The sequence below is a fragment of the Aquarana catesbeiana genome, linkage group LG02 (assembly GCF_042186555.1).
Source record: "Aquarana catesbeiana isolate 2022-GZ linkage group LG02, ASM4218655v1, whole genome shotgun sequence".
NCBI lineage: Eukaryota > Metazoa > Chordata > Amphibia > Anura > Ranidae > Aquarana > Aquarana catesbeiana.
The window spans coordinates 569361425-569384439 of NC_133325.1; the positions used below are offsets into that span (position 1 = coordinate 569361425).

Consider the following 23015-nt stretch of genomic DNA (forward strand, 5'->3'; position numbering starts at 1 on the left):
GGCTTTAACCCCTTTCATACTTGGGGTGTCGTTACAACATACACACACACACACAAAATAAAAAAAAAAAAAAATATATATATATATATATGTATGTGTGTGTGTGTGTGTATCTGTCTAAGCATCAATAATCAATTAAATCAACCGAGCGCAAGCCTTTAATTGTGTTGCCCATAAAATCATTTTAGCATATATGTGTCTATTATGGTATGTCTTTGTCACAAAGATTAGCCTCTTGTTTTTCAGTTTGTGCCTTCGGATATAAATAACTGGTGGTCTTGCCAGTCCCTCTTACTAAGCACAGAAGCAGATCTGTAGTCAGTTTGCATCTAAGTTTTTTCCTGATAAAGAGACAGGCGGGGCATATGTAGGCATGTCATGCATGCGTCTCTGTATTCAGAGTTACAAGCCCCCCCCCCCTCCCCGGTCAGCGTTGCTGCTGCAAGGAGAATGTGACAGTGACTATGAACCATTAGCCAATCACAGCCAAATACCCCCTGTGTATGACATCACTACTGGCCTAAACCATAGCAAGGACTTGCTTCTAGAGTGCAATGAACAGGGAGGGGAGAGTGCTCACAGTTGCATTAGGTGTCACTAACAGCCTAGCCTACCCTTCCCTTCCAACATTTAAACAAAAAATATGTGCGCTATTGTCTTAAACTAAATACATTCCAAATACGCTCGTCTTCTAGAAAATAAATACCTTAAACCATATGCGAAAAAAACGTATGTCTCAAAAAAAACAAAAGCAATATAATCCCAAGTAATTGAGTCTCAAAAAAGTAAAGGGAAAAGTCCACCCTGAAGCAACTTAGTTCTTTATAACCAACACCCACTACTCCAGCTACCACCAAAAACAGCTGCTTACCAGAGGCTAAGACCTCAAATACGCAAGAGGTCTTACAGCACTTTAGGCACTCAACTCCCAATAAGAAAAAAAGGGGGGTTGAATCGCGCTAAAACAGATTGGTGATCATACACATCATCACCAAACCAAATATTTAGAACTAAGTGAAGAGTTCCCCTTTAGTGTATACATAATATACAAAACACATGTCAAATGAATAATCAATCCACAAATAAAATGTTCAAAGTGATAATAAAAAGTCCATGTATAAAAAATAAATCACCCAAGTGATATGAAAGTATCTTAAAAAAGTTCCAAAAAACATAGATTCTTGCTGTGAGAAGAAAAAAGCGTGCTTGCTCCACCACCGTGAAATCAGACTGGCCGCTTACCAGAAACTCATAATCCCCCGTTACAGAGGATCAGAGAAAGCTGTTTGTTAATACTGCTTCGAACCACGACCAATGGATCAGAGACCTTATACTGAGATGGGACATCAAAGACTGCAGGGTCAGGCTAAAGATGTTCACATTGACAGGTACTCAGACATCAGCCCACAGCATTGCAGATACGGTCATAGAAGGAAAAAAAGGCTCCATATAGTGTAAAATCATTGACTTTATTGGATAAGTAAAAAGTTAAACTCACATGTTAGTAGACAATAGTAGGCGTGTAGTGTAGTCTGGAGCGCCGGCCAGAAGCTCACAGACAGCCCGTCCTACTAGAAACAACAGCAGCAATGGGAGGTGACGAGAACACGTCGCTCTGCCCTACGCGGCGTTTCGTGATAGAGTCACATCATCCAGGGGCACGGGCGGCGCGTCTCGTCACTTCCCCTTATAGTACTAAGAGCCTAACCAAGCCTCGCTTTGAGTTCCACTCCATCGGCAGACTTGCAAAAAATTGAAAAATCCCAAGCGCTGATTGGTGCCTCACTGTGAATGCCGAATCATCAGCGAGCCTACCCATGTCAGATAATCCCAAACACTGAGTGGTGTCAGGTGCGCAAGTGTGTGCACAATCACTGGAGAAAGAATTAATCATGAATTGCAATAAACCGCTGGCTGGAAGGGGGTATGAGTTCGGGTATCTGGGAACCATAGAACTCATATGGAGATAGGTACCCCAAAAAAAAGCAAATAAAATGTCAACAAATTACTAAAATTGTCAAGTCAACCAGTGCGATCCGTGTCACAGACCGGACATGAATTGACTTGAGCATAAGGGGACATTATGCTCATGTTAAAAATTGCAAAAAGATATATAAATGAAAATAGAAAATAGAAATAAAATAAACTATAGGTAACAGAGCTGTGTATCCTTACGAACACACAGAAGTCATACCTATATTGTATAAATAAAATAAAGGCAAAAAAGTCTCAAAATAATCCTAAACAAATAGGTCCCATCTAGCAGCATGGTCCGTGTCGCAGACAGGAACCGGCTTATAAAAGACATAAGGAGACATGTCAATGAAAAGCACGGTGGCCACCTAGTGGCTGTATTCAAAATGGCACAGCACTATAGAGCCATGTCAGAAAACTAATCCCAATGGATATATTGAATCAAATGGAACCAATAAACCTAATTGTGACTGTAATAGGACCATAGCCCCACAAATTCGTCTTGAGGAAAATATTGATAGAAAACATTCCAAGAATAGATCCCAAAAGACAAATAAACAATATTTAATAATAATATTGATATTTTTAAATGAATGCTTATTAGTTTTTTATTAAGGAAAAATCGGATGGGCCATAGAAAGATAATAAAGGACGGTATGTTTACCCCGCCACCTCATTAATGGGGCTATGTAGGTGGCCTAGATGGATGGGAAGTCAAAGCATAAGCCTTCAAAAAATTCACCAAGGGCACAGTTTGAACATCGAAATACAATACCATCTCTCAAACGCAGCTCATCCAAGTACCTAGAAATTGGGCTGTATACTTCATGTATATTGGTTAATGGCAAAAAGTTGTATCCCTCCTTAAGAATTATTAATAAACTCAACTCCCAATGGCAAGAATGGCACAGTACACTACACTTCCTATGAACGCTGCTGGGATCTCCAATAGATGGATGGCTCTTACACATATACCGCACAATATCTCTCATATGTAGAGAAGAACAAAAAGAATCCACATAGTAAAGTACATCCCAACTAAATTTATTAAAGAATTGTAGCATATACTCACAAACAGAGAAAAGATGCCAGCGTATTACAGGCACCCGCCAGTCCTCCGTACGTGATGTCACCGCTAAACTCTTTCCTACGCATTTCATCCTAAGAGACATCTTTCGAGGCTCTGCAATAATTTGTGTTCTGGCTATATTTATTAGCTCATCTTTAAGTTTACTGAACAATTATTTGTATCAGCTGCCTGGCCAGTCATTGATCTCTGTTTTGCCTATACATTAAATAAGCAACACTTCTAATTTTTGTTTTTGTATTTTTAGGTTATCAATCTATACATAGAAAGGAAAATAAGTGACAACCAGCAAAGTTCTCCACCACCCCTTCATAAACAGGCCTCATGGCCACTTGCAAATCTTTAGGACAAGAAGGTGGCTTGACCAGCAGCCCCAGAGGTGATGCTGACGATTTGGAGCTGACAGAACTGGGACCACTCCTTGAAACAGGAAGAGAAAGAAATGGGCAGACTCCAGGCTGTGTGAGTAAACAAACTACTTTCTGATATTCTAAAAAACATAAAATATGTAGTAAGTAACAATACTGTAAGGATACCAAGTGCTGATATCCAGCAAAAGCAGGGGTGACCACATCTGTGTAGCTGTACCTGGAGGACTGGACCCAAACTAAGTGCAATAATAAGGTTTACTGATAAAGCAAAAACCATCCAAAACCACAAACCATATACAAGTAATAGTGAAGCACACGTGACCCATGCGTCACAAGTGAAACCTAGTGGAAAAACTAACAAAAAAGCTGACGTACACTATGTACAAAGCAAGTAGAGAGACTGACTAAGGAGCAATCATGTGGAAGATGCAAGAAACAGCAGGTGAGATGGTCAGGAAGGGGACCAGAGCAGTGAACGGGTACGGAGGTAAAGGCAGCAGGATCAGGGTAACGGATTCAAGGCAGCAAGGGTAAAAGTAGCAGGTACAGAAGCAGGATCACTAGTTCAAGAGGAACAGGATGTTTTGCACATAGAGCCTAAGGACTACAGTGCCATAAGCAGGTGCTGTTTTTTTTGACAGTTCCCCCTCTTTATAAAGCAGCAGCTCCAGGACGCTCCAATATGACTTGGGCACAAAAGTAACGGAAAAACTGACAGTCTTTGCTAAGTTATTGGTAAAGTACAAATAAATAGTTCTTGTCCATACAGCTCTTGCAGATTCCCCTCTCCTGTAGTAAAAGGAATTAAGGAGAAGTCTTAACCTCATACATGTCCAATGAGAGGATTTCCCACTGTCTGAGTGCAGAGCCAAGCTGGATGCCTTGCCGCCAAGGTCTGGCAATAGGCTGTGTCCTCTACTAGTGGGATTTAGCGACAGGCTGGTTGCCCTGCCAACCAAATTTGCCACTGCACATGCAACTTCACTTTCCAAGTCCATCAAAGCAATAGGTATCCCAACACTGGGATACCATGGTTCATTTGAAAATTCAGCACAGGGGTCTTTAAACAGCACAGGTACCCCGACACCAGGGTATTAGGAAACTCAGCATCTGGCTAGGTAGCCTGGTCATTAGTAACTGTTCTGCATATTTGAGGAAAGTGGAAAGCTGGCGCTGGACCTGTAGTGTTAGCTCGCTGGTATTGTTATCTTAAAGTATTGATGTTGATGTAAATGATCTGGTTCCCGGGCAGACAGATTCTACACCCTAGAGCGGTGGTCATCAACCCTGTCCTCAGGACCCACCAACAGGCCAGGTTTGCAAGATAACTGAAATACATCACAGGTGATATCATTTGCTGCTCAGTGATTGCAGTATTCTAGTCTGCATCTCCCCAAGGTAATACATAAAACCTGGCCTGTTAGTGGGCCCTGAGGACAGGGTTGATGACCACTGCCCTAAAGTATCTCCAGAGTCTCCGTGGCTTTTAGTGTAATATATCAGAAATTGAAGTGTTTCACCACTGATAAGAGGTCTAGATCTTTTATTTTACTTTTAAAAAAATCAAGTGGAGATTCCAAAAAGTAGCCAACAGGTTTCAGGGGTCCAAGAGCGCCCCCTTCATCAGGGCTAGAAAGAACATAAGAAATTCTCCATGTTAATCTTATAATTCTTGCTCCCCTTTTTATCCAAACTCCTTGAACGTCTGGTCTACAACAGACTGAAGTCACCACCTCGCCAATAATAACCTTCTTGGTCCCCTTCAGTCTGGATTTCACCCTCAACACTCCACAAAAACGTCCCTCATAAAACTAACAAATGATCTACTAACAGCCAAAACCAATGGACACTATTCTGTACTCCTACTCCTGGACCTTTCGGCTGTCTGATACGGTCGACTACCCCACTCCTCAAAAAACTCCACACCTTTTGGTCTCCGTGACTGTACTCTTCGCTGGTTCTCTTCCTACTTATCCAATTCTACTTCCTCCTCTCCTCTTCCTTTCTCTGTTGGGGTCCCCAAGGTTCTGTTCTTGGACCTCTCCTATTCTCGATCCGCACCTCCTCCCTGGGTCAGCTGATTGCCTCACACAGCTTCCAATACTATCTTTACGCCGATGACACCCAAATTCATCTTTCTATCCCTCAGCTCACTCCCTCAGTCTCCTCCCGTATCACTAATTTACTAACAGACATACCAGTCTGGATGCCACACGACTTCCTCAAACTCAATCTATCCAAAACCGTGCGCATAATTATTTCTCCCCCACGTGCCCCTTCCCCTGATTTCTCTGTCAAGATCGATGGCACAACTATCAGCTCATCCCCACATGCCAAGGTTCTAGTTGTAACCCTGAACTCTGATATATCCTTTGGGCCCGATGTTCAATTACTGTCCAAGTCTTGCCTCCTGAACCTCCGCAACCTCTCCAAATACACCCCTTTCTAACCAAGGACCCCATAAAGCTCCTAGTTCAGTCCCTGGTCATCTCTTGCCTCAACTACTGCAATTCCCTTCTCATTGGCTTACCTTTACATAGGCCATCACCTCTTCAGTCTGTTATGAATGCTGTTGCCAGGATCATCTACCTTACAAACCGCTCTGCGACTGCTACTACTCTGTCAATCCCTCCATTGGGTTCCGCTCCCCCAACATTATAAATTCAAAATAGTATACCAAAAACAACTTGCAAAGCCATCCACAATTCAGCCCCCAGCTACATCACTAGCCTGGTCTCAAAATACCAAACTAATTGTTATCTTAGTTGCACCCAAAACCTTCTGCTCTCTAGCTCCCTTGTCACCTCCTCCCATGCTCGTCTCCAGGACTTTTACAGATCCTCTCCCATCCTAAGGAACTCCCTACCCCAATCTGTCCGATTTATCTCCTACTCTGTTTGCTTTTAGAAGATCCCTGAAAACCCTTCTCTTCAGAGAAGCCTACCCCACCCACACCTAACAACTGTATTTTTATTTTCTCCATCAGATCATCCCCCACAGTTATTACCTTTTTGTATCACTTGACCCTCCCTCCTAGATTGTAAGTTCTAACGAGCAGGGCCCTCTGATTCCTTCAGTATGGAATTGTATTGTAACTGTACTGTCTGCCCTCATGTTGTAAAGCGCTGTGCAAACTGCTGGCGCTATATATATCCTGTATAATAATAATAATATCTCCTTCATGGGGTCATATTTAAAACCAGATAGTCAATAGTATTGGGAGTGTCAAAATTATTACACTAAAAATGAAGACAAATATGACAGGAATACTAAACTTTAACATTTCATAAAAAAAGAAAATTAATAATAATCACTTATTAACTTATTATTAATACTTATTATTTCTAATATACTGACCTATAGGAAGGATATGCCGCTCACCAAGCCTACAGACCTCATCTGAGTGCTACCACCCTCTGGGATTGATTTCAGGTGCAGGCTTTGCACAAGTCTATGGAAATGAAGAAATCCTGGACTGCCGCACTCTGAAGAAAGACATCTTTATTTATAAATTGTTAAAATCCAAAAACAGCCACCTCACAGGGACATTGTATAGCAGTAGCTAACACGTTTCACATCAATAGATGCTTACTCATAGCTGAAATAGTATACTGACCTAATAAGAATAATTCTGTAAAATTGAGTAAAAACATTTATGTGCATAACTTGAACCATACATTATACAATCTGATTGTACAATTGTAAAACGATAAAAAAGCAATAATGATACTAGTAATGATGATAAGACTAAATTATAAAATAATTCATACATCATACATTTAAAATATGGACCTAATGTGAAAAAATGTATAGAAATGTGTAAAAAATATCCAGAAAGCTGATATGAGCTACACACTGTACAATCTCTATCTCTGAAGCACACGTGACTTCACCCCCCCCCCCCCACACACACACACCCCCCCCCCCCACACACACACACCCCCCGACTTAAAAAACCTTGTGCCTTATTAGGATAAATCCAAAAGACCCGATCCCTTCCCTTGGTGGTGGATTCAAATAAGTATTTAGAAGATTGGATGAGTAGATGTGATTGCAGTAGAGCGAGGCTGGGGTACTGAGAATCCCAAACACAGAATGGCAGGAGTCGGGCAGAGACTGATTAAGGTACAGATTGGTCTTGAACTGGTATGGATGGCAACAGGCTGAATTGGAATGGCTGGTATAGAGACAAGCTGGTGGTAAGTAGACTTTGGCTTTTTCCTGGGCATTCCCCAGACACTTGTTGGTATAGAGACAAGCAGGGCAGGCACAGCTGGCACATACTGAACAAAATCAGTGGATATAAGTAGGAAGCTGGCACAGGAGCAATTGGCATGAAAACCAACTGGACAGGATCAACAACCACAGGCTGGACTGGAGCAACTGTCACTGGAAGATTCTGAACTGAAGCTGCTGACATGGAGGCAGACTTGCCTAAAGCAACTGGCAGGGGAACGGGCTGGACTGTGGAGCAGCTGGCAGGGGAACGGGCTGGACTGTGGAGCAGCTGGCAGGGGAACGGACTGGACTGTGGAGCAGCTGGCAGGGGAACGGGCTGGACTGTGGAGCAGCTGGCAGGGGAACGGGCTGGACTGTGGAGCAAGCTGGCAGGGGAACGGGCTGGACTGTGGAGCAACCTGGCAGGGGAATGGGCTGGACTGTGGAGCAAGCTGGCAGGGGAACGGGCTGGACTGTGGAGCAGCTGGCAGGGGAACGGGCTGGACTGTGGAGCAGCTGGCAGGGGAACGGGCTGGACTGTGGAGCAGCTGGCAGGGGAACGGGCTGGACTGTGGAGCAGCTGGCAGGGGAACAGGCTGGACTGTGGAGCAGCTGGCAGGGGAACGGGCTGGACTGTGGAGCAGCTGGCAGGGAAATAGCTGGACTGGCTTGGAGGCAGGTTGGTCTGAGGCTTGAAGGCAGGTGGGTTGATAAATGGCTATCAATATTACAGGCACAATGTCAGCTGGTGGCAACACACACTCTTCGGAGGCTGAAAAGAGAAAAAGGTCCAACTGTATGGAGGCTGGAACAGATACAGGATTTGGCTGAACAATGGTTGAGACAGAGTGGACAGAGACAGAATTGTGTGGGTTCGAAAAAAACTTTTGTTTCTTTTTAGGTTTGGACAGTAGTCCTGTGGGTAGGGTTTCGATTAGGTTGCAGGGTTTCGGTTAGGTTGTTCTATTGGCAGGAAAGTTGGAACAGCAGTGAAAATCTGAGAGGGAAAAGTATCAGGACAAGGTGTCTGAGAGGTTACCATGGGTAATAGGGCTGTGGAAAGAGCCTTCAGTGACTGATTACAAGGACTGTACAGCTAGTGCGAGTAGGAACAAGAAGCTATGGAGTAGTATACTGATTTGATATGGTTCTAAGTAGGGTTGCACTGCTACCACTTTTTTAAGTGTTTTAAGAGTCAAAGTACCGATACTTCTTTTTCAAGTACTTGCCGATACTGATACTTTTTTTTTTTTTTTTTTTTGTCATGTGACAGTGGCACTAATATGCAGACTGATAGGTGGCACTGATGAGGCATGGACTGTGTCAGTAGTTTTTTTTTTTTTTTTACAATTTTTATATATATTTTTTTTTAAATGCTTTCTTTCTTGTTCATACATCACGAGACACAGAGCCTTTAATTACTAAGTGGGTTAGATAGTCACCATCAGGTGAATGGACACTGGCAACCCTAATTACAAGGCGAGTTCCTCCCCTATATAACCCCTCCCATATGGAGAGTAGCTCCGTTTTTTTTGCCAGTGTCTAAGGTGGTTGGTCACATTGAAGATGTGCTAAGAAGAGAGCTCTGTTTGATGGTCTCTGTGGGGGGCCTAGGAGCTATAAAAGCGGATCCATACCTCGGGCCAATAAATACGCCTAAGATGGATGGTACCCGGGCCTCGTGAAAGAAGAAACGAGGTTTTACCTGTAATGTCTCTCTTTGAGAACTGGGCTCTGGGATCCAGCACTTTGGGCACAAATTAAAAGCTGCACGAAGAGTTTTCTGGCAGAGTCTTCTACAGGTCGAGGGAAGAGGATCCTGTAAGTAGGAACCCAGAACCCTGAAGGTTGGCACAACATTACCAGCTGTGATGGGTGAAGGTTGGATCTGTCTGTTCTCAGCAGTTTCCTGTGGCGGGGATAAGGTAAGTGAAGACAATCCTAGGTATCTACCTTAAGGATTATCTTCTACGAGTAGTTTTCATGTCTTACCTGGTTTCCGCCACTAGAGGGAGTAACAGACATACCTGGTGTTTACTTGCATGCCTTCCAGGATACAGGATCAGTGAAGCTGGTCTATGAAGCCGCTAACCTCCTCCACTGCAGGCTCCCCACTGAAAGGGGGGATCCCACGTAGCCTTGGGGTCCCACGTAGTCCTCCGGAGGTCTCCTTTCTGCCGCCCAGCCGCTGCCATGATGGTCCTACATGCGCGCTCACTTTTACGGCTCATTCGGTGGGGAAGGAGGGGGGCGTGGTTGCGGGCACCATGCACGGCACATCAGTGCGCAGGCGGCAGTGTTTAAAGCCCAGGACGCCGGAGCCCCTCTAAGTGGTGGGACACAGAGGTATGGGCAGTATGCATCTCAGTGGATTCAGATCCAGACATACCAAAGACACCTACTCGGCATCAGGTTGTGCAGACTAAGCTAATGATTATATTGTAAGACTAAGGCACTACAGTGATTGCATCTATACTAGTACCTCTGCTTTTGCAGCTTAGGACTATGTCTCCCCGTAAGAGGGCTTCAGGAGCAGGTAAAAGAGGCACTAAGAAGTCACCGCCTAGATCTAGGGGTTCTGGACATGCCTGCAAGATACCATCCCCCCCTGAAAGACTGGAGGCAGCCTCACAGGAGTCATTGCCCCTGTCATGCTTTGTAGTCTCTCCCAATGTTGCAGCCCCTGTGTATGTCACTGAAGGCACTATGTAAGCTGCATTGGATGGTTTAGAAGGAAGGATTGCTACTTTAATCACAACTTCCTTAAAGAGTAGCAGAAAACGGCATAGATCACCTGCCTCTGCTGTAGGTTCCTTATCAGATGAGCTATCTGATAATGATGAAGTATCCCTATCCGGGGATGGGGATTAGGAGTAGTCGGACGATTGAGGGGATGAGGAGAAGCTCTCTTCTTCCTCTAAGGCCCTCAAGGTGCAGGTGCAATATTATACTGATTTGGTGCGTGCCACATAGAAATTGCCCTCTGCTGAGGCTGCCATATCCTCTGTTTCCTCCTTGGGATCCCGGAAATCCCCACAGGCTGCGTATACCTTCCCAATTCATCCCTTGCTGGAGAAATTGTTGTATGAGGACTGAGTTCACCCAGATAAGCTATTTTCTCCTCCTAAGAAGTTTTCACTTTTATCCGGTAGAGGAAAAATTCACCAAGAAATGGGGGGTGCCAGCAATTGATGCGGCTGTTTTCTGTGTGAATAAAAGCCTGACCTGCCCTGTGAACAATGCTCGGGGGTTCAAAGATCCAACCGACAAAAAGCTGGAATCTTTATTTAAAGCCTCCTTTTCTATGGCTGGCGCTGTGGTCCAACCTGCAGTCACAGCAGTTGGCGTGTGCAAAGGAACAAATGAAGCAGGTGGTTAACCTCCTCCCCACTAAACAGGTCAAGGTTTATGCAGACCTTCCTAAGGCCTTATGTTTTACAGTTGATGCCATTATGGATTCTGTTCAGTAAGCATCCCGCCTTACTCTCCTGCTGGTACACATGCACAGGTCCCTTTAGCTTAAGCATTGGGCAGCTGAGGCTTCGTGCAAAAGATTTTTGACTGGGTTCCCGTTTCATGGGGAACGCTTGTTTTGGGGATGATTTGGACAAATATATCCAGAGGATTACCGGGGGCAAGATCACTTTGTTGCCGGTTAAGAACAAGAGTAAACATCCCTCGTTTAGACGTTCTCTTTCCCCAGCCCGTGGAGCCTGGGCCTCCCCAGTCCAATACTAGGGGAAAGGTCAAAGGCCAGGCCCAAGGGCAGAAAAAGTCTTGGGGTCCAAGATCTGTTAAGCAGAACCCCAAAGCCTCCTTATGAAGAGCCGCCCCCGCTCGGCCGAGTGGGGGGGAAGGCTGCTGCGGTTTGCAGACGCCTGGCGGGAAGAGGTTCAGGACAAATGGGTAACCTCCACAGTGCCTCTGGGCTACAAGCTGGAGTTTCCGCCATCCCGCTTACTAAGGTCAAGAGTCTCCAGAGATCCAGAAAAAAGGAGGCCCTTGCTTCTGGCCTTAGAACGCCTGTTATCCCAAGGGGTGATTATAGAAGTAGCCCCAGAAGAGCAAGGCTCGGGGTTCTACTCTAACCTCTTTACGGTTCCAAAACCAAACGGGGATGTCGGACCTATTCTAGATCTAAAAGACCAGAATCAGTTCCTAAACATTCTTTCTTTCCGCATGGAGTCAATCCACTCGGTGGTTTCCACCCTTCAGGGAGGAGAATTTCTGGCATCGATAGACATCAAAGATGCATATTTACATGTGCCAATTTTCCGTGCTCACCAAAGGTTTCAAAGGTTTGCAGTGGAGCAGTGCCACTTCCAGTTTGTGGCCCTACCTTTTTCGATCTTGCTACTGCACTTCGGGTGTTTACGAAGGTTCTAGCCCCGCCCCTGGCAAAGCTAAAGGCTCGAGGCATAGCAGTAACAGCTTATCTGGATGATTTGCTACTCGTAGAACAGTCTGTAGCACGCTTAGACTGCAATGTGCTCAGTACAGTGAAGTATTTAGAGTACCTAGGCTGTGTCCCCAATCTAGAAAAATCCTCCTTAAAAATCCTCATCCTTCCAAAGAAAGGGAGGCCGGTGAGGGGCGTAGTAATAAGGTAAATATTCTGAGGATACACTGAGGCCGAAAGGCAACTCCTGCAAAAAACATAACAGTAAAAAGGTTGTATAGTAGGGTATCATATTTGCTTCAAAGTAAAAAGCATTAATTATGTTTAATTAAATGGAAACTCATTTTGTGTGCAAATATTAAATCATACCTTAAGGTTGTTAAGAAGCTCAGCGGCTGATGTTGCTAGTGTGTGGATAGTAACTATAATAGTGACAAAATAAATAAATCACTTATTTCGTTGATTGAGTAACTAGTTTTAAATATTATGTAGAAACATCATAAATGGACTACCTAAATTTATAGAAGGCTGTTGTCCTTATTTAGGAAACAGAGATTAACTAACAATATCAATACAATAATTTTTATTTTTTTACTAAAGCTCAGGGCCTTTTTTTACTCTTTATTATTTAGAAATACATTCTAATAAACTAACTTACTCTGCCCCAAGGCTATAGTGATATGGCAATTATGATAGTGCATTTATGATGTTTCTACATAATATTTAAAACTAGTGATTTATTTATTTATTTTGTCACTATTATAGTTACTATCCACACACTAGCAACATCAGCCGCTGATCTTCATAACAACCTTAAGGTAAAAAAATAAAAATTATTGTATTGATATTGTTAGTTAATCTCTGTTTCCTAAATAAGGACAACAGCCTTCTATAAAATTAGGTAGTCCATTCATGATGTTTCTACATAATATTTAAAACTAGTTACTCAATCAACGAAATAAGTGATTTATTTATTTTGTCACTATTATAGTTACTATCCACACACTAGCAACATCAGCCGCTGAGCTTCATAACAACCTTAAGGTATGATTTAATATTTGCACACAAAATGAGTTTCCATCTAATTAAACATAATTAATGCTTTTTACATTGAAGCAAATATGATACCCTACTATACAACCTTTTTACTGTTATGTTTTTTGCAGGAGTTGCCTTTCGGCCTCGGTGTATCCTCAGAATATGTACCTTATTACTACGCCCCTCACTGGCCTCCCTTTCTTTGGAAGGCTAAGGGAGGATTCATTTCCTCCCTTACTACTATTAGAAAAAATACACACTATCTGAATGAATCCTTACTTCCATCTAAGTATGGATACAAAATAATTTTCCACCGAAAACCACCACTTTCTTTTGGAACCAAGAATATATCTGGTAGACAGACCATGTTGTTGCTGCTGTTTTTAATTAGAATTACATGGAATGCTAAACCAGCAATACATTACAATAATGTAAGTGCAAGAAATATGGAAACCTTATTGAGAATTGTTGTATTTATACATATGCTTAAATACTTATAGTTGCTTTCTCTATATATTTCTTTTTTTAGAATAGAAATGTCTCTAGTTCACACCCACCCCTGAGGAAGGAGGTTCACACACTCCAAACGCGTCGGGTGCAAGAGTACTTTCTAACCTTGTATATTGTTGTAAAAAATGCTTTTGTATGCATTCCAAATAGTAGATGTTACACCATTGTTGTGTTTTTTGAAATTCAATAAACCTTATTTGTATTAATATACTTCTAAATCTTTTATGTGCCTTAAAAGTCCACCATTAGGGGGTTCTTGTTTTTGTCTAGGATTTTACAGGTAAGCTGTTTTAAAAATCCTACTTTTTCTTGGTGGGGGGGGGGGGTGTCAGTGTTTTGTTTTTTGCTTATTATTATTATTACAATTTTAGTTTAAATATTTATTACAATGTTTCCCTGAGGAGCCGGAGGAGCAAAGGGAGGATCGCACAGAGGAGGACACGGGGAACTGGAGGAGCTCATGGCGGAGGACATGGGGGGGAACCGGAGGACGACACGGAGGGGGACTGGACTGGAGCGCAGGGAGAACACAGAGGACAACACAGGGGACAGTCAGGGGTGATCGGTGTGGCGGTGGGGGAGTTACATTCACTGATCTCCCTGTGTGGCTTTCAATAAAGCAGCTGAAAGCAGCGGTTGTGGGGGGGGGGGGGGAGTGAGATAGGAGGAGAAGCAGCAAAGCGGCTGTCAGATGCTTTATTGAAAGCCACACAGGGAGATCGGTGAATCAGTGATTGTAACTCCCCCACGGCTACATCGATCGTGCCTGATTGTCCAGGTATCGGCTCAAGCATCGGAGCATTTGCACGAGTAGAAGTACTCGTGCAAACACTCAGTATCGGCACTGATACTGCTATCGGTGCAGCCCTAGTTCTAAGTAAAGTTTGCTCAGCTGCAGTGGTGTTGTTATGGGTAACAGAGAAGATCTTTGGAATCTGGTGTCTAATTGCAGGAATACATTGGTGTAAGTTGCCAAGTAATGATTGGTGTGGGGGTTAAGCAAAACCTAGCTTGCAGTTTCCTTGTCTGACTAGAGAAATGTATCGCATTGATATATATATATTCCAGCAAAGCCCCCTGAATGCTGAAAAATGTTCAAGAAAGTGGGGTTTATCATCTTTAAAGAAGTACAGGGAAAGCTCGTTTGACTGTACTCCTGTGGATCACAAGAGTACAGTTTGTTCTGCGCTCTGTTTTTCAGCAGGGAGCGGGCTGAGATTCCACTCTCTGCTGAGGTCACAGAGTTGGTCCAAGGCTCCACGTCATCACGACCACGGAATCGGGATCCGCCTAGATCCCTGGACCGACACCCGGCTCCTCCTCTCAGAGAGCCTGAGCTGGCTGCTCCTGCCCCCTCCACAGCTCAGCGCTCCAGTGAGCGAGGAGGGGGGGCAGAGCAGATACTGGCGACTGACAATCACCAGCTCTCTGTTCGGAACTGTGAGAACTGAGTGATCGGCGGTGTTCGATCACTCCGCTCTCTGTGTAGAGGCACCGTTGGGACAGATGCATCATCAGACCGATTCTCTGCATCCACCTAAGTAAGTATGAATAAAAAAAAAAAAACTAAAACACATACTTCTCTTTTAACAGCCACACGTGAGATGCCCTAAAGGGAAGAGAAAAATCATCACCACCATTGGGGTTACCAGACAGAATCATTTCAGGAATGAACGACATTAAAATATTCCAGCAGCTTCTAACTAACTAGTTAAATCCTGCAATATCCAGAGGCATTATTCTCTATTCTCTGATGCTACTGACGCATAATATATTGAGCAAAATTATAAACGCAACACTTTTTTGTGTTTGTGTTTTGTTTTTTATGAGCTGAAAGCAAAGATCTACGACTTTTTCTGTGTACACAAAAGGCCTATTTCTCTCAAATATTGTTCACAAATCTGTCTAAATCTCTGTTAGTGAGCACTTCTCCTTTGCCAAGATAATTCGTCCACTTCACAGGTGTGGCATATCAAGATGCGGATTAGGCAGCATGATTATTGCACAGGTGTGCCTTTGGCTGGCCACAATAAGAGGGCACTTTAAAATGTGCAGTCTTACTGTATATGGGGGGTCCGAAAACCAGTCAGTATCTGGTCTGACCACCATTTGCCTCACACAGTGCAGCACATCTCCTTTGCATAGAATTGATCGGGTTGTTGATTGTGGCCTGTGGAATGTGGGGATCCATTATGAGGGGGAACAGATAGAGAGAGCAGGATCAGCGTAACAGGTTCAAAGCAGCAGTGATTTAGGTTATCATGTACAGAATTAATCAAGATCACTAGTTCAAGGATAACAGGATGTTTGGCAAAACAGGGCAGAATGCTATAAAAAGCTAAATGAGGGGTTAAAATACCCTCCCGACAGCCAGCATCAGGGGCGGACTAATTCCAGGAACCTGCTGGCTGCTGGGAGATGCTCGCTGATGGTTGATGAAACTACACCTTTCAGGTTTGAGGATTGCAGTTCCAGCAAGAGGAGCTTTGGTTGTGCTGGTAGGTACGTATCAGTGTTGTACTTCTGCAACTGTCTGCACAGACTGGCAATTTGTTGCGGAGTGGTGGACAATGGAAAATAATTTTATTGCTACAAATCAATATCTGTAAATAAATAACAGACTTACTAAATACCTTTGCAACTCTACAGCTAGAGAGTACCAAAGCAAAGTGCCACAGATAAGCTTTTGGCAATTTAAATGTTTGCCCACAGACAGGCAATGGTCCCCCCTAAAAACAGCTTCTGCTCATCCACAAATACACTTGGACCCTGGCACTCCACCTTGGACACATTTTCCGACGTGACAAGATACTTTCCTCTTTTTTTAGTAGACAGAAAAGATGTCTTTGATCACTTACTGAGGGCACAGGAGACCTCTAGGTTGTCGGACCCATGGGGTTTATTTTTTTAATTTGCTGGGTGTGTGCAATTGAATCACTTGTTATGTTCATTAACCACGTAAGTACCAGCCTGTAAAATCTGTTCATTGCCAGGCCATTTTTCAGTTTTTAGAGCTGTGATAGTTTGACAATTACTCTGTCATGCAATGATATACCTTATTGAGTTTTATAAAATTATTTTGAAACATCTGTTGGTGGCATTTAACAACTGATTTTTTATTTTTTTATTTTTTACTATAAAAAGAAAAAGTTAAAACATTTTGAAGATCAAAAAAAAAGTTTCCCTTACCTTCTGTTAAAATAAAAATGCCAGAATAGTATGAAAACTCCAAAAATGACCTTTTTCTTTGGAAAGCATACACCCCAAGGTAATCTCGTTTTCTGCCATAATTTTTGGCGGGTAAACACAGATACCTCAGGGGTGCTCAACCTTTTGAAGAACGAGGGCCATCTAAGTGATTCAATAACCAATCGCAGGCCACAATGAACTATGGAATTTCCCATTGTTCTGAGCCCATAATAAGGCTGCTTTCACACTGATGCGCTGCAATTTACCTGCACCACGGGTGCAGCGCAGTACACCTGCGGGTTTCCTGTGGGTTAGCTGCACTGAGCCATAGACTTTACATGTTAGTGCACCAAACCCACAGGTTGTTATAGAAGTCTATGGCTCAGTGCAGCTAATCCGCAGGAAAGCCACAGGTGCACAGCGCTGCACCTGAGGATCCGTATGAAAACAGCCTAATAACACTTTTTTTTTTTCTTAGTGCTAAGTGCTAATATACCAATTGCAGAAGTGCAGTGTATGTTTGATACACTGACCTCTTCCGATTCCGGCTTCTGCTGGCATCACTCTCCAGGCTGCTAGAAAGGTCCCAGGCGAAGTGCACTTGGTATCGCTCCATCTGAGATAGGAGCCGACACTACAGAGGACGTATCGGCTTCTGAGATTCCTGATCCTTCCACCGCCCCCTGCTTCCCCTGCTTCTGGCATCATGAACTCTGATGCTCTGGAATGATAGGCCAGCAACCCGTTGATCGTGATCTCAGCTTGCTGACCCATCAACCCAAATCATGGGTATTCGCTTCCTTTGTTCGAGGTCACCAGCCACATTGGAAGGCTACGGGGCCATAGGTTTAGCACCCCTGAAATACACTATTGTACAGGTAATACACACAGGAAGCAAGAAGTAATGGGGTTAATATACTGGTCACATACAGTAACAGGGTGAAGATAAAGGCGTTAATGTACAGATGGGCAGGATAAGGGAATTGAGGGGTTAATTTACAGATCACATGGAGACTGCATTGTAACTAGTATGTGTATGTAACTAGTATGCTGCTGCTCAATTCATTTTGACCACAGCGATCACATGTTACCTAGCCCTTTAGATCAGCTGGGGACAGTGTCTGTCCAGGCGTCTAATGACATACCTCCGTAGACCCAGTCTGTCTGGATAGCATGGTTACCCATTTGACTTGGCACCATCCATGGGAGTAAAGTGATTCCTAAAGTGATTCTTAAATTCTTAAAGTGATTCCAAAGGCAGAAGGTTACTTACCTGAGCCCCATCTCGATCCAGTAATGTAAATGAGAGCAGAACCTCTCCAGGGTCTCTCCCTCCTCATAGGCTCACACAGCAGCAGGAGCCATTGCTGCTGTCAATCAAGAGAGAGTGGGGCCGAAGCCACACTCTGTGTGTGAATGGACGATGTCCATTCATAGAAGCGCGGCCCTTGAGCCCCCATAGCAAGACGCCTGCTATTTGGGGCACTCGGCAGGGGGGAGGAGCCAGGACCGCAAATGGGGGACCCAAAAAGAAGAAGATCAGGGCTGCTCTGTGCAAAACCATTACACAGAGCAGGTAAGTATAATATGTTTGTTTTATTTTTGTTTGTTTGATTTTTTTTTTTTTTTTTTTTTTAACCACTTAACCTCCAGATTTACCACCCTTCATGATCAGGCCATTTTTGTGCTATACAGCACTGCGTTACTTTGACAATTGGGGGGACATGCAATGCTGAAACTAAATGCGATTTATGTCCTTTTTTTTTTTTTTCCATAAATAGGTTTTTATTTTTATTTGTTATTTTTTTGACGCACTGTCACTGTACTAATGACACTGGCTGGGAAGGGGTTAACATGAGGAGCGATCAAAGGGTTAATTCTGTGCCTAGTCATTGTTTTACTATACCGTGTTAGATGCTTTTACTAGGGTAAGAGACGGAATTTATTCCCTGCTTCGCAGGGACACAAACTCCATCCCTTCCCTCCTGTCATAACAGCGATATACCTTGTTTACATAGACAGATCACAATTCTGTGTCTCTACCTGACGATCGGCAGGTGCCGGAAGACATTGAGTACCCTGCACCTGCCGATCAGCTTTTGCTGTGTGTAATCACAGCGGAAGTGAGCCGGCGCGCATGCATGCTCCCCACCCGAAAGTGTTGGATCTGGTATATATACGTGATCCGGCACACAGGTGCCGCCCTGTAGCAGTGAAACTGCTATAGTGTGGACCTGAAGCAGTTAATTACAACCTTTTAGAATCACTTTGAACTCTTCAATAAACACAGCAGTTGAATCCAACAAAATTTGACCTCAGATAAGTACAATACAGATTTCGTTTTTTCCCATCTTTTAAAGTGTAAGAAGACAATGACTTTCCTAAGCCCTGTCTCTACAAAGCACTAACACTGACTAAGGCCCCTTTCACACTGGGGCGGTAGGGGGCGTCGGCGGTAAAACAGCGCTATTTTTAGCGCTGTTTTACCGCGGTATTCGTCCGCTAGCGGTGCGGTTTTAACCCCCCGCTGGCGGCCGAAAAAGGGTTAAAACCCCTCGTATAGCGCGGCTATAGCCGCGCTGTCCCATTGATTTCAATGGGCAGGAGCGGTGAATACACCGCTCCTTCACTGCTCCAAAGATGCGGCTCGCAGGAGATTTTTTCTTCTCCTGCCAGCGCACCGCTTCAGTGTGAAAGCCCTCGGGCTTTCACACTGAACAAACAGCGGAGGCTGTTTAGGGGCAGTTTGCAGGCGCTATTTTTAGCGCAATAACGCCTGCAAACCGCCCCAGTGTGAAAGGGGCCTAAAGGAACATGGAAAAAATAGGGAGGATCTAGTTAGGATTGAACTAACTAGCATTAAACAGAAATTGGGATCGAAGAAGGAGATGTCAAATTACACAAGCAAACAAGTAGTAGTGGCCCTTCCAGTAGTAACCTGATATAGTGAAATACAATATAAAAAATACATAACACTCCCCTCTTGAAATCTTTTTAGATTTCAGTCTAAGACAATATAAGTCCATGAACATGGGTGTACTGTCCTCCTGGACCTGGAGTACACAAAGAAAAGAGAGAAAAGCATGCAAACCTATATGCATAGATCAAAAACATCAGATAAAATCTGTGGTTATCTTTGACATTGCAGTCTTGATACCTAAAACATTCCTTGAAGGCATCAAGTCACTTCTCCATGGGTAACTGCAGCTTAGGCCAAGCCTTTGGTGCAGAAATGAATTATCAACGTCTTTGGGGTTCTCACTGGGATTCTGTGTGTGAAGGAATGTTACTGTTTTGCAGTTACCATCTATAGTTCCATTGATGACAGGACTAGATTAAGGTTGAAGGTATTTCACTGAGGGCAACTCTTCTGAAATAGTTAGTGATTTAAAGTTGTTAGTTACACAGTCCATGAACTGATGAACATCATGTTATCTTGCAAGTAAATAAGTAAAAAACTGCGCTAAGAAATAACACCATAAACACACATATAAAGCAACAATTTCCTGTGGAATATAGACACAGTTCAAAGCAAATAAAAATATACAGAATCGCGCTAAATAATAAATTATGTAAAAACAGGATAAACTGGTCTAAACCAGAGTGATTCTGTCAAGAAAAGTGATAAAAAAATAGTGAGTCTTGAATATTCCTAGTGATGAGCTTCATCATTCACCACCCTTAAAGTGCTTTCACCAAAAGCTGAAATACTCGCTTACCAGCTTTTGTGGACCCCTCATTACAAGGATTATGTCAGTGAACATGTCCCCATGGGGTGCCACATCCAAACTAATTAGACACAAGAAGGTATCCCCTAAATGGACTTTTAAGGCACTAATGTAGATTAATAGAAAAAGTGTAATTTATTAAATATAGTATATAAAATAAAAACAAAATATATTGGAATGATTACAGTTGCTGTGTACAAAATACAAAATCACCACCAAGATTGCACATGAAATTCTCGTAATTCATCCGACTCGTTTCAGAGTATCAGTGTCTCTTTCTTCAGGGGTGTTATGAGGAGGTCAATCATGAATCTACAATATAGTGGTTGCAAAGAATCAGGGAAATATATATGTATAACAATCAACAATATATCATACATGCATCTTTAAATTGAATGTAGGTTGACAACTTCAGCCCCGGAAGATTTGACTGCTCAATGACAAGGCAATTTTTTGTGATACGGCACTGCGTCGCTTTAACTGACAATTGCGCTGTCGTGCTACGTTGTACCCAAACAAAATCAACGTCCTTTTTCCCACAAATAGAGCTTTCTTTTGGTGGCATTTGATCATCTCTGCGGTTTTTATTTTTTGCGCTATAAACAAAAAAAGACCAACAATTTTGAAAAAAAACACTATTTTGTACTTTTTGCTATAATAAATATCCCCATTTTTTTTTTTTTTTTAAAAAAGCTAATTTTTTCCTCAGTTTAGGCCGATTTGCACTCTACATATTTTTGGTAATTAAAATCGCAATAAGCGTATATTGATTGGTTTGCTATAAAAATGCACTGATTACTGTGTAAATGTCACTGGCAAGAAAGGTGTTAAACACAAGGGGGCGATCAAGGGGTTAAGTGTGTTCCCTCAGTGTGTTCTAACTGTAGAGGGGATGGGCTCACTAGAACATGACAGAGATCACTGCTCTCGATCACTGGGAGCAGTAGATCCCTGTCATGTTGCTAGGCAGAATAGGGAAATGCCTTGTTTACATAGGCATCTCCCCGTTCTGCCTCTCTGTGCCACAATCGCGGGCCACCGGCGGACATCGAGTCTGCGGGACCACTTTGACCGCCGATGACACAGTGATGTACAGTTACGTAGTTTTGCGCACCCGTGCCACTTTGCCGACTTATATCGACGTGAGCTGGTCGGCAAGTGGTTAAAGTGTTACTAAACTCAGTAATATGAAAATAGTTCATCTGCCCACCCACAGTGTCCACAGCTTATAAATCTTCTTTTTACATTAAAATACTGCCACTATATACCCTTTTTGGCTGATCTGTATACCACGGTCATGTAATAACCTGCAGCGTTTGTCCAGAGCTGTGTTTTCAGGTAGGAGGAGATTTCTCTTACAGCCTGTATACATGCCCACATGTGTGATGTCAAAAAAAAATCCCAAGAAATTCTTTAAGTATGTTAACAGTAAAAAAGGGAGGACAGACCATATTGGCCCCATAAAGAATGAGGAAGGACATCTGGTTACAAAGGACCGGGAGATGGCGAAGGTATTGAATATATTCTTTTCCTCAATCTTCACGAGGGAATCGGGGGGCTTCAGTAACCAAAACTGCAGTGTTTATCCTCATGATGCATCACAGGAAGCACCTCCATGGTTAACAGAGGACAGAATTAAAATTAGACTTGGGAAACTTAACATTAATAAATCACGGGGACCAGATGGCTTGCACCGGAGGGTACTTGGGGAACTCAGTCAAGTAATTGCCAGACCATTGTTCCTAATTTTTACTGACAGTCTACTGACAGGAATGGTACCAGCTGATTGGAGAAAAGCCAATGTAGCACCAATATTTAATAAGGGCCCAAAATACATCCCTGGGAATTACAGACCAGTTAGCCTAACATCAATAGTATGTAAACTCTTGGAGGGGATGATAAGGGACTATATACAAGATTTTAGTAATGAGAACGGTATCATTAGCAGTAATCGGCATGGATTCATGAAGAATCATTCTTGCCAAACCAATCTATTAACCTATGAGGAGGTGAGTTGCCATCTAGAAAAAGGAAGGCCAGTAGACATGGCGTATCTGGATTTTTGCAAAAGCATTTGACACAGATCCCCATAAATGTTTACTGTACAAAATAAGGTCCGTTGGCATGGACCAGAGGGTGAGTACATGGATTGAAAACTGGCTACAAGGGCGAGTTCAGAGGGTGGTGATAAATGGGGAGTACTCAGAATGGTCACGGGTGGGTAGTGGAGTCCCCCAGGGTTCTGTGCTGGGACCAATACCCTATTTAATTTGTTCATAAACGACCTGGAGGATGGGGTAAACAGTTCAATCTCTGTATTTGCGGATGATACTAAGCTAAGCAGGGCAATAACTTCTCCGCAGGATGTGGAAACCTTGCAAAAAGATCTGAAAAAATTAATGGGGTGGGCAACTACATGGCAAATGAGGTTCAATGTAGAAAAATGTAAAATAATGCATTTGAGTGGCAAAAATATGAATGCAATCTATACACTGGGGGGA

The 23015-nt window shown here is 43.2% G+C and overlaps 1 protein-coding gene across 3 annotated transcripts in view; it reads left to right on the forward strand.

Annotated features, from left to right (window-relative positions):
* ADIPOR1 (adiponectin receptor 1) overlaps window positions 1-23015 on the forward strand; it is an 89227-nt gene that overhangs the window by 24024 nt on the left and 42188 nt on the right. For all 3 annotated transcript variants that reach the window (XM_073616066.1, XM_073616065.1, XM_073616067.1), the window contains one exon: window positions 3309-3523. In XM_073616066.1, the coding sequence (XP_073472167.1) occupies window positions 3386-3523 (138 nt within the window). In that variant the 5' untranslated portion in view covers window positions 3309-3385. The remainder of the gene's footprint in view (window positions 1-3308; window positions 3524-23015) is intronic.